Source organism: Macrobrachium rosenbergii, chromosome 22 (assembly GCF_040412425.1).
Source record: "Macrobrachium rosenbergii isolate ZJJX-2024 chromosome 22, ASM4041242v1, whole genome shotgun sequence".
Taxonomy (NCBI): Eukaryota; Metazoa; Arthropoda; class Malacostraca; order Decapoda; family Palaemonidae; genus Macrobrachium; species Macrobrachium rosenbergii.
Window position 1 is genome coordinate 9,420,640 of NC_089762.1, and position 11,498 is coordinate 9,432,137.

An 11,498-nucleotide genomic window follows, 5' to 3' on the forward strand; every position below is an offset into this window, starting at 1 on the left:
TTTTTTAAGTGTTTGTGATAGCTGTGGCATCGTTGCCTTATGACGGCCATCTTCATTTCAGTATGAGCTGACAACTTGAGCTGACTTGAACAGCGAGCTGAAAGGGAGATTTTAACTTGTCTCCATTGCATTAAACAACACCCACCTGCCCTGATACCCAAAATGGGACGCATCCTTTGCTAAATAAAAAGGTTTATTGATATCTGAGTGGTGATGACAAAGCACAGTTTAAAACGTTGCATGTTTTCTGCTGAATCTTCCCAATACGAATTTTGTCATTTCTGAGAAGGTCGGGCAGAGGGGCTGGGAGTTTGTTTTCGTAAATCAGCACAAATGCCATGTGGTCTAACTTTTTTTTTTTTTGCTTTGGTACACGAAGAAGTAAGAAGTTATGTAAATGGGCTAAATGATTTTCGTAGGACTTTTTCCTCAGCAGCTGTTTGAATTTCGCACCGCATACTGAATGACCCTGTAAGGAAGCACTTGATGGATCTGGTACTCTAACACATCAGTTTTCTAGAAGCGGTCATTAAGTGTGGCTATAGCAAATGAATATTACCCCCAATTGCAATTTCTTTGATATCAGAAGGTACTTTGATCATTGTGTTACCGGTGGTGTAATCTTCCTTATCTACATTTGACAGAACAACAATGGGATTAATGAAATCCACTGTATAAAAATAGTAGGTCTCTTTCTAACAAAATGGTCAAATACTTTTACTATATATGTGCCCTTATCAACTAAAAGTAAAAATTTGCAAAGATACAGTTAACAAGTCACATTGGCTGTGTCCAAGGTCAATTTTCTAATCAACCTGTACACACGTAATGTTATGAACAATGTCAGTTGATGTCCAAGCATAACTTCAGTTAAGCACAGCGGTTATCTCTTCATGATCAAAAAGGTGGTACTTAACGTCTCTCTGTTCTGTAAGTGAATGAGATTATCTAATAAATTTACTTTTCATAGAAATACTCCTTCAGCAGACATAATGGAGGTTTCATTACAACTCATGGAAGTATAACCATAGATCACTTGTGAACATCATTAGTATTACGAGCATGAGTGGCTCTCATAATCTGAATATCCTGAAGCTATGCTTCTCCTACAATACTGGGAATTGCATCACCCTTTCCTTAAAGCTCCACGTCCGTATGCGTGAAGGGAGAGTCACTGAAACAAAGTTTATGCGTTCATCAATTATATTGCATGGACCTCCACTATAGCTAAAACTCTGATGAATAATGGAAACACTCGATGTTTCGACATGAACGTGGGCAGTGAGAGAATATAAACAAATCCCTTTAGTTAAGCTACCGTTATTTCCTGTAACCCATCAGGCATCATTGCGTAGAGACAATGACCCAATAACATTTCGGCATTTCCTGGTCAGAAAAAAAAAAAAAATGGTTATCAGCCCTAAGGGTATTGTTCAGTCGTGTTGACATTCTTGAAAGTTGGAGAAAAATTGGCATCGAGTATTTCCGGATGTTTCTTTTGAACAACAATCACTTTGATTTTTGTTCTTAAACGTATAAATCTTTTTTTATTCTTCCTAATAAAGTTTCCCTGACTAAACTGATTGTCTTGTTGGCTTCCACTATTAGCACCTTAATGGAAAAGAAATTGTTTTCAAGACTGCTGTCTACTCTACACTTCTTAAAACTATGGCAGTGAGAGTTATAACTGCAGTAATTTTTCTACATTCTTCCTTATCCATCATCATCATTATCATTATCATCATTGCCTTTTTTGCATCAGTCACATTATCCCTCTTATCCCTTATTAATGCCCTCGCAGACTTTTCTGTCATCATTGTCTTTCTTCTGATGATGATGAGTTATTATTGCCTCTTCCTTCTTTTGGAAAGATATTTTTCTCCTTTTCTTTTTACACGATTAATTCAATGATAATTCTGTAGGCCACTGTGACAATGATGCCACTCGCTGATTACAAGGCTGTGTCGACATCATCAGGCTGTTTGTCCAAATATTCTCTTGATCTCTTTTGGAGCTTCATTCAAAATTACTACCTAGGCTCAAGCGCTTACCACGTTCCACTTTTGCTTCTTCATTTCTCCCTAAAATCTGTTACACGCACATTTTTACTTTTTTCTGTTCCTTTATTCATATTGTAGGTCTTTTTCGATATTTAAAGCTTCTTTCTTTTACCTTATATCCCAGCACTTTACTTCCAGCAGATTGGTTTACATTCTTAAATCGAGCTATTCCTTGCTGAGTGTCTGCTCGTCCTCAGATATTGTTTCTTAGAACCGTAGATCAATTTTGACATCAGGTATCAATTGCCTCTTGATGTTCAGCTTTGAAAAAATTATATATTAAACTAGATATTCTGTCAGCTTTTCCATTTGGGTGTTTTTACTTTCAGCTTTTGTATGGTAATGACAAGTTGGAATGGAATGGAATATATGATTTAGGCCAAAGGCTAAGCACTGCGACTTATGAGGTCATTCAACACCGCAAGGAAAATTGAAAGTAAAGGAGATTTTAAAGGTGTAACGGGAGAAAATCTCGCTGTTGCACTATGAAACAAATGTTAAGAGAGGGTGGAAAGTAAGATGGAAGAAAGAGAATATGAATGTAAGTAGAGCAGTCGGAATGAAAGGGGGTTGCAGCTAGGGGTCGAAGGGACGCTGCAAAGAACCCTAGGTAATGCCTACAGTGCACCGAGTGAGGTGCACTGATGGCACTACCTCAATACGGGAATGACAAACTGGCGATCAATGCCGACATCAGTTCATCTGTAGATGTGCCAGTGTATTTTTGCTCGAAAAGAGGACCTCCAATTGCCAAATTATTGCAGCACAGAAAGCAATAAATTTTAGACCACTTTCGTGTGCAGTCTCTCCCGGGCCTTCCTAATCTTTTGCTTCATCCATACCTTCTTTCCTCCTAACAACTTTTGCATTCGTATCACCAGCAACAATTCTCATATATTATCTCTTTGGGATTTTTCATTTATAACCGATATTGTTTTAGTTCCTCCCCTTCAAGAATGTGAAATAGTCTACCTTTGCCTGTGATTCATGGTTACCTTAACCGACCTCCTTCTAAAGAATGGCATTATATTCCCCAGCCCCCGGCCCGCCCCCCAACAAGAAGGATTCCATGAACATAAGCTTTCTTTCCAGTGCCAAAGCTCAGATTTTTAACATATATGCCCTGTTGGTCTCCTCACTGTTTTTTTTATCATTATTATTGTAGTATCTGTTGTTGTGAGGGTGGTGACGTGTAATGTCTTTACAAATGACATTATCAGAATCTAGACAAAAATGATAGCTACATAAACACTGATTAATCTCTTTTACCTTTAATCCCAGGGCAGCTGAATCCTTTCTCAAGAGGACTCCGTTCAGTGGGGATGTCCACCTCCCTCCCCGTCCCACCAGACACTGAACGTCTACCAACGATCCTCCGTGATAACAGAGGACGCGAAGACGCCTACGACTATCTGGAACTCAGCAGCCAGAGTCCAGAGGAACCTGTACGGCCTCTCATTCCCATGGCAGCCACAGGAGCCACTGGGACATTTGTCCTGCCGTCGCAACCGGTGTTCGACGACGCGGCGCCAAGGAATGTCGCCGCCGTCAGGGGAAACTCTGCCTACCTCCACTGCATCGTCCACAACTTGGCGAATAAGAGTGTGAGTATTGGTTCTCATTTTCTCCTTCTGTGTTCTTATACTGTAACTGTTCATGGCTGTCCAAGGAGGTCAGTCTACAGGGAGCAACAATGATCTCTAAGGTAAGAAATTAGTTATTTTTTCAAACGTAGTTCGTTTCTTCAGGTTTCTCGTCTTTAATTCAGATACATTTTTTAATCCGTAGCATAGACCTATCGTTCAAACAGTGCTACGTAATACTTAAAATTCCAATTGACATAAAGATAATTGAACCATATTATTTAGAAACGTCAAAATTCTCAGAACATGCTCATGAGGAACATTAAATAAATGGTTACAAGCCTAAAGTCTGCTGTGAAAATGTAGTCTCTTGTTGCTGTTCATTTTATGGGCAGTAATCCTTGAGAGAGAGTACTCATTCCTGTCTCTGTCTGTTGATTTAACCAAAGCAATGATTTTAATACAATTAACGCCTCAAAGTAATTAGACCCTAAGAATGATATGCGGCATTTTAAACTGTCCTAGAATTGAGCATATTCCTTTTCCAGTTTAGGGGAAAAAAAGACTCTGAATACATATAATTTTTTTGTTTTTCTTTTAGTTTCCTGTAACGATTAGGATCACAAAAAAAATAGTCATCATTTTCGTCACTCAGCTTTCCTTGGTAATTTTTGTAATTTGGCCTGCAAATGCAACTTTTTTGATAGCCCTATGGCTTAATAGTGAGCAGAATCGTAAGGTCAACACATGGTGCTCTACTAACAGATCTGCTCTGAGTTTTCCAGTCTGTTTTGGTCTAATTCCCTTCAACGAAAAACAGTCATTCCTGTGCTTCATTACTAATACTTTAAAGTCCAGCCTTGGTATTTACTTGCTGTACAGTGACGGCTCGTGACTTTAAATTAGTGGGTATGCTGATTCAGAAAATGTTTGGGCATTATTTTGATGCTGTGCACAACGGAATACAGACACAGAGAAAGAAGACTTATTTACTGTATAATGATAAAATCCTGAACAAGGAATTTGTTTTGACGTTACATATAAATTGTTCCGGTTCAACTTGATCCATTCATTTATGAATGAAATCCATTCTTCTCGTTTTATATGAGGCGAAAAGATTGCTTGAATTGATGTATTAATTTATTGTTAAAATTCTAATTAGATTTTATAACAATAAAGTTAAATGCACATGATAAGAACTATATATGGACGTTTTGTATAACAAAAGCGGCTGATTACAGCAAATAATGATCGTCAATTAGTCATACTAATTTCAGTAACTGTTATCTCCTTTTAGCAGAATGCTATCAGTACCTACCATTTCACTTTCTGTCGCAGTAAACTTACGTCTGTTGAGCTTGTATTTTAAAGTGTGGGCTTTCTTACCCTAGTATATGTAAGTATGAGTATTTAAGTAGAATATGACGACTATCATCTACAGTTTATCACATTCATGTAATCCAATTGTTAGTATGATACACCAAAGGGGTCACACAGTGATACAAAACGTAAACACAGTCTATGTTTAAAATATCTGCTGTTCACAGGTTTCTTGGATACGTCAAAGGGACCTCCATATCCTAACGGTCGGTCGATACACGTACACGACGGACGGTCGATACCAGGTCATACACTCGAGACTTTCGGCCGACTGGATACTGAAAATCAAATACGCCCAAGAGCGTGACTCGGGTGTCTACGAGTGCCAGGTGTCGACGAAGCCCATTAAGTCCTACGCGGTCCGTCTCCACGTTTTCAGTGAGTATGAATGAATGCCTGCAGCGCTCGTTACACGTCAATGGAAAATTAAGATTTTTATTGAGTTCATCTGAGGTTGTTCTACAAAATATAATGAATTCAATTCAAGATATCAACATGTTTCATGTGATTTATTTCAATGGAGTTTTGTATTAGTTTGCTTGAACTTCATCACAAATTCCATGAACATTGCTTAAATACAAAAACTTTTGCATCATTTAAGATTTTGTTTTAGAATTGTGCGGAATATCTAAAATGTAATTTAATTCGGAGTTATTTGTTTTTAGTTTTCTTTTCTGTAAAAGAAAACTACTGAGATGGCTAATTGTCTGTCCGTCCGCACTTTTTCTGTCCGCCTTCAGATCTTAATAACTACTGAGGCTAGAGGGCTGCAAATTGGTATGTTGATCATCCACCCTCCAAATTGCAGCCCTCTAGCCTCCTCACTCGTTTTTTTTTTTATTTAAGGTTAAAGTTAGCCATGATCGTGCGTCTGGGACGCTTTAGTGCCAACAACACATGCCACCACCGGGCCGTGGCTGCAAGTGTCACGGGCCGCGGCTAAGATTTTCATATGCCGTGGCAGTACAGGAAACTCGATTGCGCTGAAGAAAATCCGGCGCATTTTTTGCTGGTTTTAATATTGTAAATACTCTATTTTGATTTGAGCTTTACAGTCCAGACAGTGAATGCCATCAAAAACTGTAAATGTTTTGACAGTCTCTTCTAAAATGAGGAATGTAGCAAACATAAAACTAACATTCTAAAGCAACTTGTTTGGTTTCGCTTGATGCCACCACACAGCACTTCGCTCAATTTTCCGAAAAACGTCTGAAAACAGATTATATCATGTTTCATTATCATATCAAAATATTTCCATGAAAAACTATCTTTCTACTTATCTTGCAAATTAGATTAATTAATCATACCTTGATAATTATAAATCAACGTTACACTGAATATATAAGCTGACTGTATGATTTATGTGTGTATGCTGAACGTGAGGAAACTAAAAACACTGATTGCATATCATTGCTATTTTCGTCAAAAAAGATCTGAAGACATGAAAAGTGGAATTCTGTATTTTATGCAAACGCTCCTATTCCTATCTCTCGCTTGCTGACCGCAAGAGGAACATAAATGGGATTAGATACCGAATTAACTCTGACTTTGCAATAGGCTACTATGCCATATTGCTTCATCGTATAACGAAGTAATCAGTGACAAAAAAAATCATAGGGTTTCTGATACGTGTAAGTTAAAACACCAAAAAATGATTACCATCCAAAATCATCGATTTTGTATCAGTTTATAACTTCCATTGCATGAAATCAAAACTTTCAGGAAAAGGGAGCATTTGGTAGGCCTTTGGTATCACCTTAGTTTAAGAAAGAGCCCCTTTTTTTCGTTTGTTTACAAATCAGCAGTAACACTCGCTTTATGAAAGTGAATTTAGAAGAAAACGCGAAGTACTACTGTAGATAAGCCTCATGTAGTATTTTCCAGCCGCCCCTCGAGCGACGATCATCGGGTCTCCAGATATGCACGTGAACAAGGGGTCAACTGTCAACCTGACCTGCGTCATCACTCACAGCCCAGAACCTCCGGAATTCATTCACTGGAAACACAACGGAATTGTAAGTATCAGGGTAAATATATGGGAAATGAAGAGTGAGGTGACAGGGGAACTGTTGACCTGTTGACCTACAAGTGAGAACTACCTTTGACCTAATGAAGAGTGGGAAAGCAGGGGAACTGTATGACCTTTGACCTAATGAAGAGTGAGAAAGCATGGGAACTGTATGACCTTTGACCTAATGAAGAGTGAGGTAGCAGAGGAACTGTATGACCTTTTGCCTAATATATAGTGAGGTAGCAGGGGATCTGTATGACTTTTGACCTAATGAAGAGTGAGGTAGCAGGGGAACTATATGACCTTTGACCTAATGAAGAGTGAGGAAGCAGGGGAACTGTATGACCTTTGACCTAATGAAGATTGAGGTAGTATGGTAACTGTATGACCTTTGACCTAATGCACATGAGGAGGTAGCAGGGGAATTGCATGACCTTTGACCTAATGCAGAGTGAGGAGGTAGCAGGGGAACTGTATGACCTTTGACCTAATGAAGAGTGAGGTAGCAGGGGAACTGTATGACCTTTGACCTAATGAAGAGTGAGGTAGCAGGGGAACTGTATGACCTTTGACCTAATGCAGAGTAAGGAGGTTGGGGAACCTAATGAAGAGTGAGGTAGCAGGGGAACTGTATGACCTTTGGCCTAATGAAGATTGAGGTAGCAGTTAACTGTTGACCTTTGACCTAATGAAGAGTGAGATAACGGGGAACTGCCTAATGAAGTTTGAACATGGGAACTGTATGACCTTTGAGCCTGTATGAAAGTAATGAAGGTGAGGTAGCCTGTATGACTTTTGACCTAATGAAGAGTGTGGTAGCAGGGAACTGTATGACCTTTTGACCTAATGCAGAGTGGGGAGGACCTAGTAGCAGGGGAACCGTATGACTTTTGAGCTAATGAAGAGTGAGATACAGAATAAAAGAGAATGGAGACGTAGTTAGTGTAACCTTTATCTTGACTATGACTGTTCCACTTATAAGAAAATTGAGTCATTTTTTTTGTTTATTGCCCAAGTAAACCTCACTGAAATACTATATAATTTCACACAGTGCTGAAGCACTGTTTAAGGCAAACCCCTTTCCTCTCCACCACAATATTCAGTTTCTGAAGTTACTTCAAATATGGTAAAACTTATATTTTGAATGATAAAAGTAAATTACCTAGTCAGTTATCCATTCATAATCTATCTATAATAATAAAATCATCATAGTTAACCATTCTGCAATAGTGTGTTTTTTTTAAAGGCTGATTAAGTTAAGCTTTTTCTTTCTTGCACGTTATCAATGATGTGCCTGGGACTTGTCTTATAAGCAGCCATAAAATAGGACTGTCATTTCATATATAAACTTCGATAATATGCTCTAGTTATGCTGCGTATTTTAGGATGCATAATGCTTTGTTATTTGTGATGGCTTGTCTTGTTCTTTTAATATCTTCTTTTCCTTCCATTTCCATAATAATGTTTTAAAAACGACAATTTCAAAATGGTAACCTGCCTCTGGGTAGAGACATAAGTGCATATTTTTTTTTTAAATCTTCTTCCCGAATATCGCCACTTTCAAAAAGGGACAGTATAATCTTGGGTAAAGAGAAGGAATAGATGACCAAATTAGAAGAAAAAGCGACTCTTTCTGAAGAAATTTGCTTTTCCTTTAAATGGGGTCATTTTCTGATAGTGATCAGTCTCTTTTCTAGAGAAGAAGACTTCAAATCAATTCTCTGACATATTTTCTAACCAATCTGGATTTCACCGAGAGTCCACTGAGAATTCGGGTGTACTACACAGAACTTGTAGGGAAGTTGCACTGGTATTGTCATAAGAATTTAACATGTTGTTTTTCAAAGCAGGAGTTGAGCTATGATTCCCCTCAAGGGTGGTATCACAATGGTCACGGAACGGGGAACACTACCACGGGGTATCTGCTTATGAAGGTAAGGTCTTCCTGAAATGGCTTTCTTTAATGATAAAGCGATATTTTTATGGATCATTCCTTCTGGAAGTCAATATGGTGATCTATATCAAGGAGAGAGAGAGAGAGAGAGAGAGAGAGAGAGAGAGAGAGAGAGAGAGAGCATTAGTGTGTTGAGCTAAGATAGTTCCAAGCTATTTACAAGAATTCTTATTTGAAGAAAGTTGATGAGAGATAGTGCTATTTGAGGACACGATCAGGAACGATTTCCATTTTTTTTTATTTGTGAGTATGATTTGTTGTTATATATAGGAAGCATAATTAGAAAACAAACACTAGGGTTTGGAAGGGAAATGCCTTCCTGTGTACATGATCTTCTTACATTAGTTCTTATTCAATGCTGCAGTTTGGAAAACTTTTGCTTGGCGGGATGCGCCAGTTCTAAAGTGGTGACCCGGTTACAAAAACTTATATTTAACAGTTTTTGTTATGGACACTATTGTTCCATGTGCTGATACTAACCACAAACCAATATCTTCATTCAAACACTCACTGCGAATTATTTTTAATTTCAACAGGTGTTCTAGTACTCATTTCTATGAATTGTACATTATTTATCAAGTTCCTTGTTCATTTTCTCAGGAAGCGCGGGCATCTGACACAGGTAACTACACCTGTGCTCCTTCCAACACGTCGCCATCTGATTTACGCTTACACGTCCTCGACGGTAAGTAGATGCAAATGCCGATTCTTAGACAATGGAACGAATTAAGAATTTCGTTCTTTGTAGGCTTTGATTTATCTAATTTATCAGCAAGACAAACTTTTCTCATCACGAATCGATTTATTGTTGTTGTCAATGTTAATTCGAAATGTATTAAGAAAATAGTACTTTAAAGACCTTATCTAGTGTATCAATAAGGTTAGATAAAAAGTTTGTCTGTCTTTTTATCAAGAATGGATTTATTATTGATATCATATTGATATCAAAGTTAATTCGAAATGCATTTTGGAGTTGTATGTGTTTTCTTTCCTGGCAATGGGTCGGGAATTCAGATCACTGTTTAGGAGAATAATAAAAAAAATAATAATGTCATTCAACCTCAAAAACATCTGAGAGGCTACTCTATTACAAACGTAAGTCAAAACAAATAATTCTCTTAACTCTTCTATTATTCTGTCTATTTATGTTGCTGTTTGGTGGTTACTGCTCCAATCAATAGAACATAAACAGAGAAATATATATATATATATATATATATATATATATATATATATATATATATATATATATATATATACAACTGGAATCTAAAAATATTATCCAAAAGTAACGAGTAATAAAAAAACGTAAGAGTGTTAGTTACTAAATGGCAAATAAAAACCTTCCAGAAAGTAAAATAAGCGCACTAACGAAGCATGCAATTTTCCCCCACAGGCGAACTGCCGGCGGCCATGCAGACAAATTCTGCTCCTGTCGCGTCATTGATGACTACAGGATCCGGCTTCGTTTTACTAACTCTCCTAAGTGCGCTGTCCACTGCAGCGTCGCAGGAACTCCTTTTCGCAGCGACTGGTGGTGGTGTCCCCGGGGAATCCTGAGTTTTCAGCGCGATTAACGTTCACTAAAAAAGGAAATTCTCTTCTCGTGGCGACGATATTGACAAAATATACTTATTTGGGTTGTGATTTCTGACCTTACTTGTGTGCTCGCTGACTGGGTCTGTTGAGAGTTGACACCTTTCCCATTGTGCCTCAGAGATGAAGACCCTGAGAACTATGATGCAGAAAACGAAAGAAGAGATGGAGCCAGGAGCGAGAATGGCAGAGGGCAAGTGGGAGTGGCTCCTATGATGGAGAAAACTGAGAAAGGACAGCTGGATGGGGAGGTCACCTGATGAGAATGGATGAGAATAGAATTGCAAAGATGAGATGAGACTGGACATCTGATGGCAAGAGATGGACAGGGATGGAGTACAGGAGATCCTGACAGGGAATAACTTGCCAGCAACTGAACAGTTAAGAAGAGAGGGAGGGAGTTTTTGGAGATGGACGAGACTGGAGGAGACGATGACTGATCAGGCTGACTGACAGGCTGAAAAGCCTACCTGGGAGCGGAAAGAAGGAAGGAAGGAAGGTAATTTACAGTCCGACAATTAATGTTTTTGGCAAATTAGAGCAGACTTATTTCTGTGGATGTGCATATATTTCAGGGAAACGAAAAAGAAAATGGTGGAACGATAGAGAGTATAAGATAATTCCTTTGCAAATACCTATGTTTTTTTCATAGAAAAGAGGCTCTTTTTCTTGTTACTTAATTTGAAGGAATCAAGAGTCCAGCAGGTGAATAGAATTTCGTCAAAATAGAAAGAAGCTCGTTCTTATGCAAACTTAAAATTCATCTTCATACAGTTTCTTTAAAAAATTTTGATCAATATATATATATATATATATATATATATATATATATATATATATATATATATATATATATATATATATATATATATATATATATATATATATATTGATTCGTAAAATAGCAAATAAAA

The 11,498-nt window shown here is 37.9% G+C and overlaps 1 protein-coding gene across 1 annotated transcript; it reads left to right on the forward strand.

Moving 5' to 3' along the window:
- The first annotated feature begins 3,339 nt into the window (after positions 1–3,339).
- LOC136850370 (zwei Ig domain protein zig-8-like) lies at positions 3,340–11,107 on the forward strand. The gene is made up of 6 exons (XM_067123982.1): positions 3,340–3,664; positions 5,191–5,401; positions 6,908–7,038; positions 8,885–8,968; positions 9,589–9,673; positions 10,385–11,107. The coding sequence occupies exons 1-6, from the start codon at positions 3,383–3,385 to the stop codon at positions 10,546–10,548; spliced, it is 957 nt and encodes a 318-aa protein (XP_066980083.1). The 5' UTR covers positions 3,340–3,382; the 3' UTR covers positions 10,549–11,107.
- Positions 11,108–11,498: the final 391 nt, after the last annotated feature.

Coding starts and splice junctions, on each gene's coding strand:
- LOC136850370 (XM_067123982.1), top strand. CDS start 3,383: ATGTCCACCTCCCTCCCCGTCCCACCAGACACTGAACGTCTACCAACG. Junction 3,665..5,190: donor ACAACTTGGCGAATAAGAGT/GTGAGTATTGGT, acceptor TGCTGTTCACAG/GTTTCTTGGATACGTCAAAG. Junction 9,674..10,384: donor ACGCTTACACGTCCTCGACG/GTAAGTAGATGC, acceptor TTTCCCCCACAG/GCGAACTGCCGGCGGCCATG.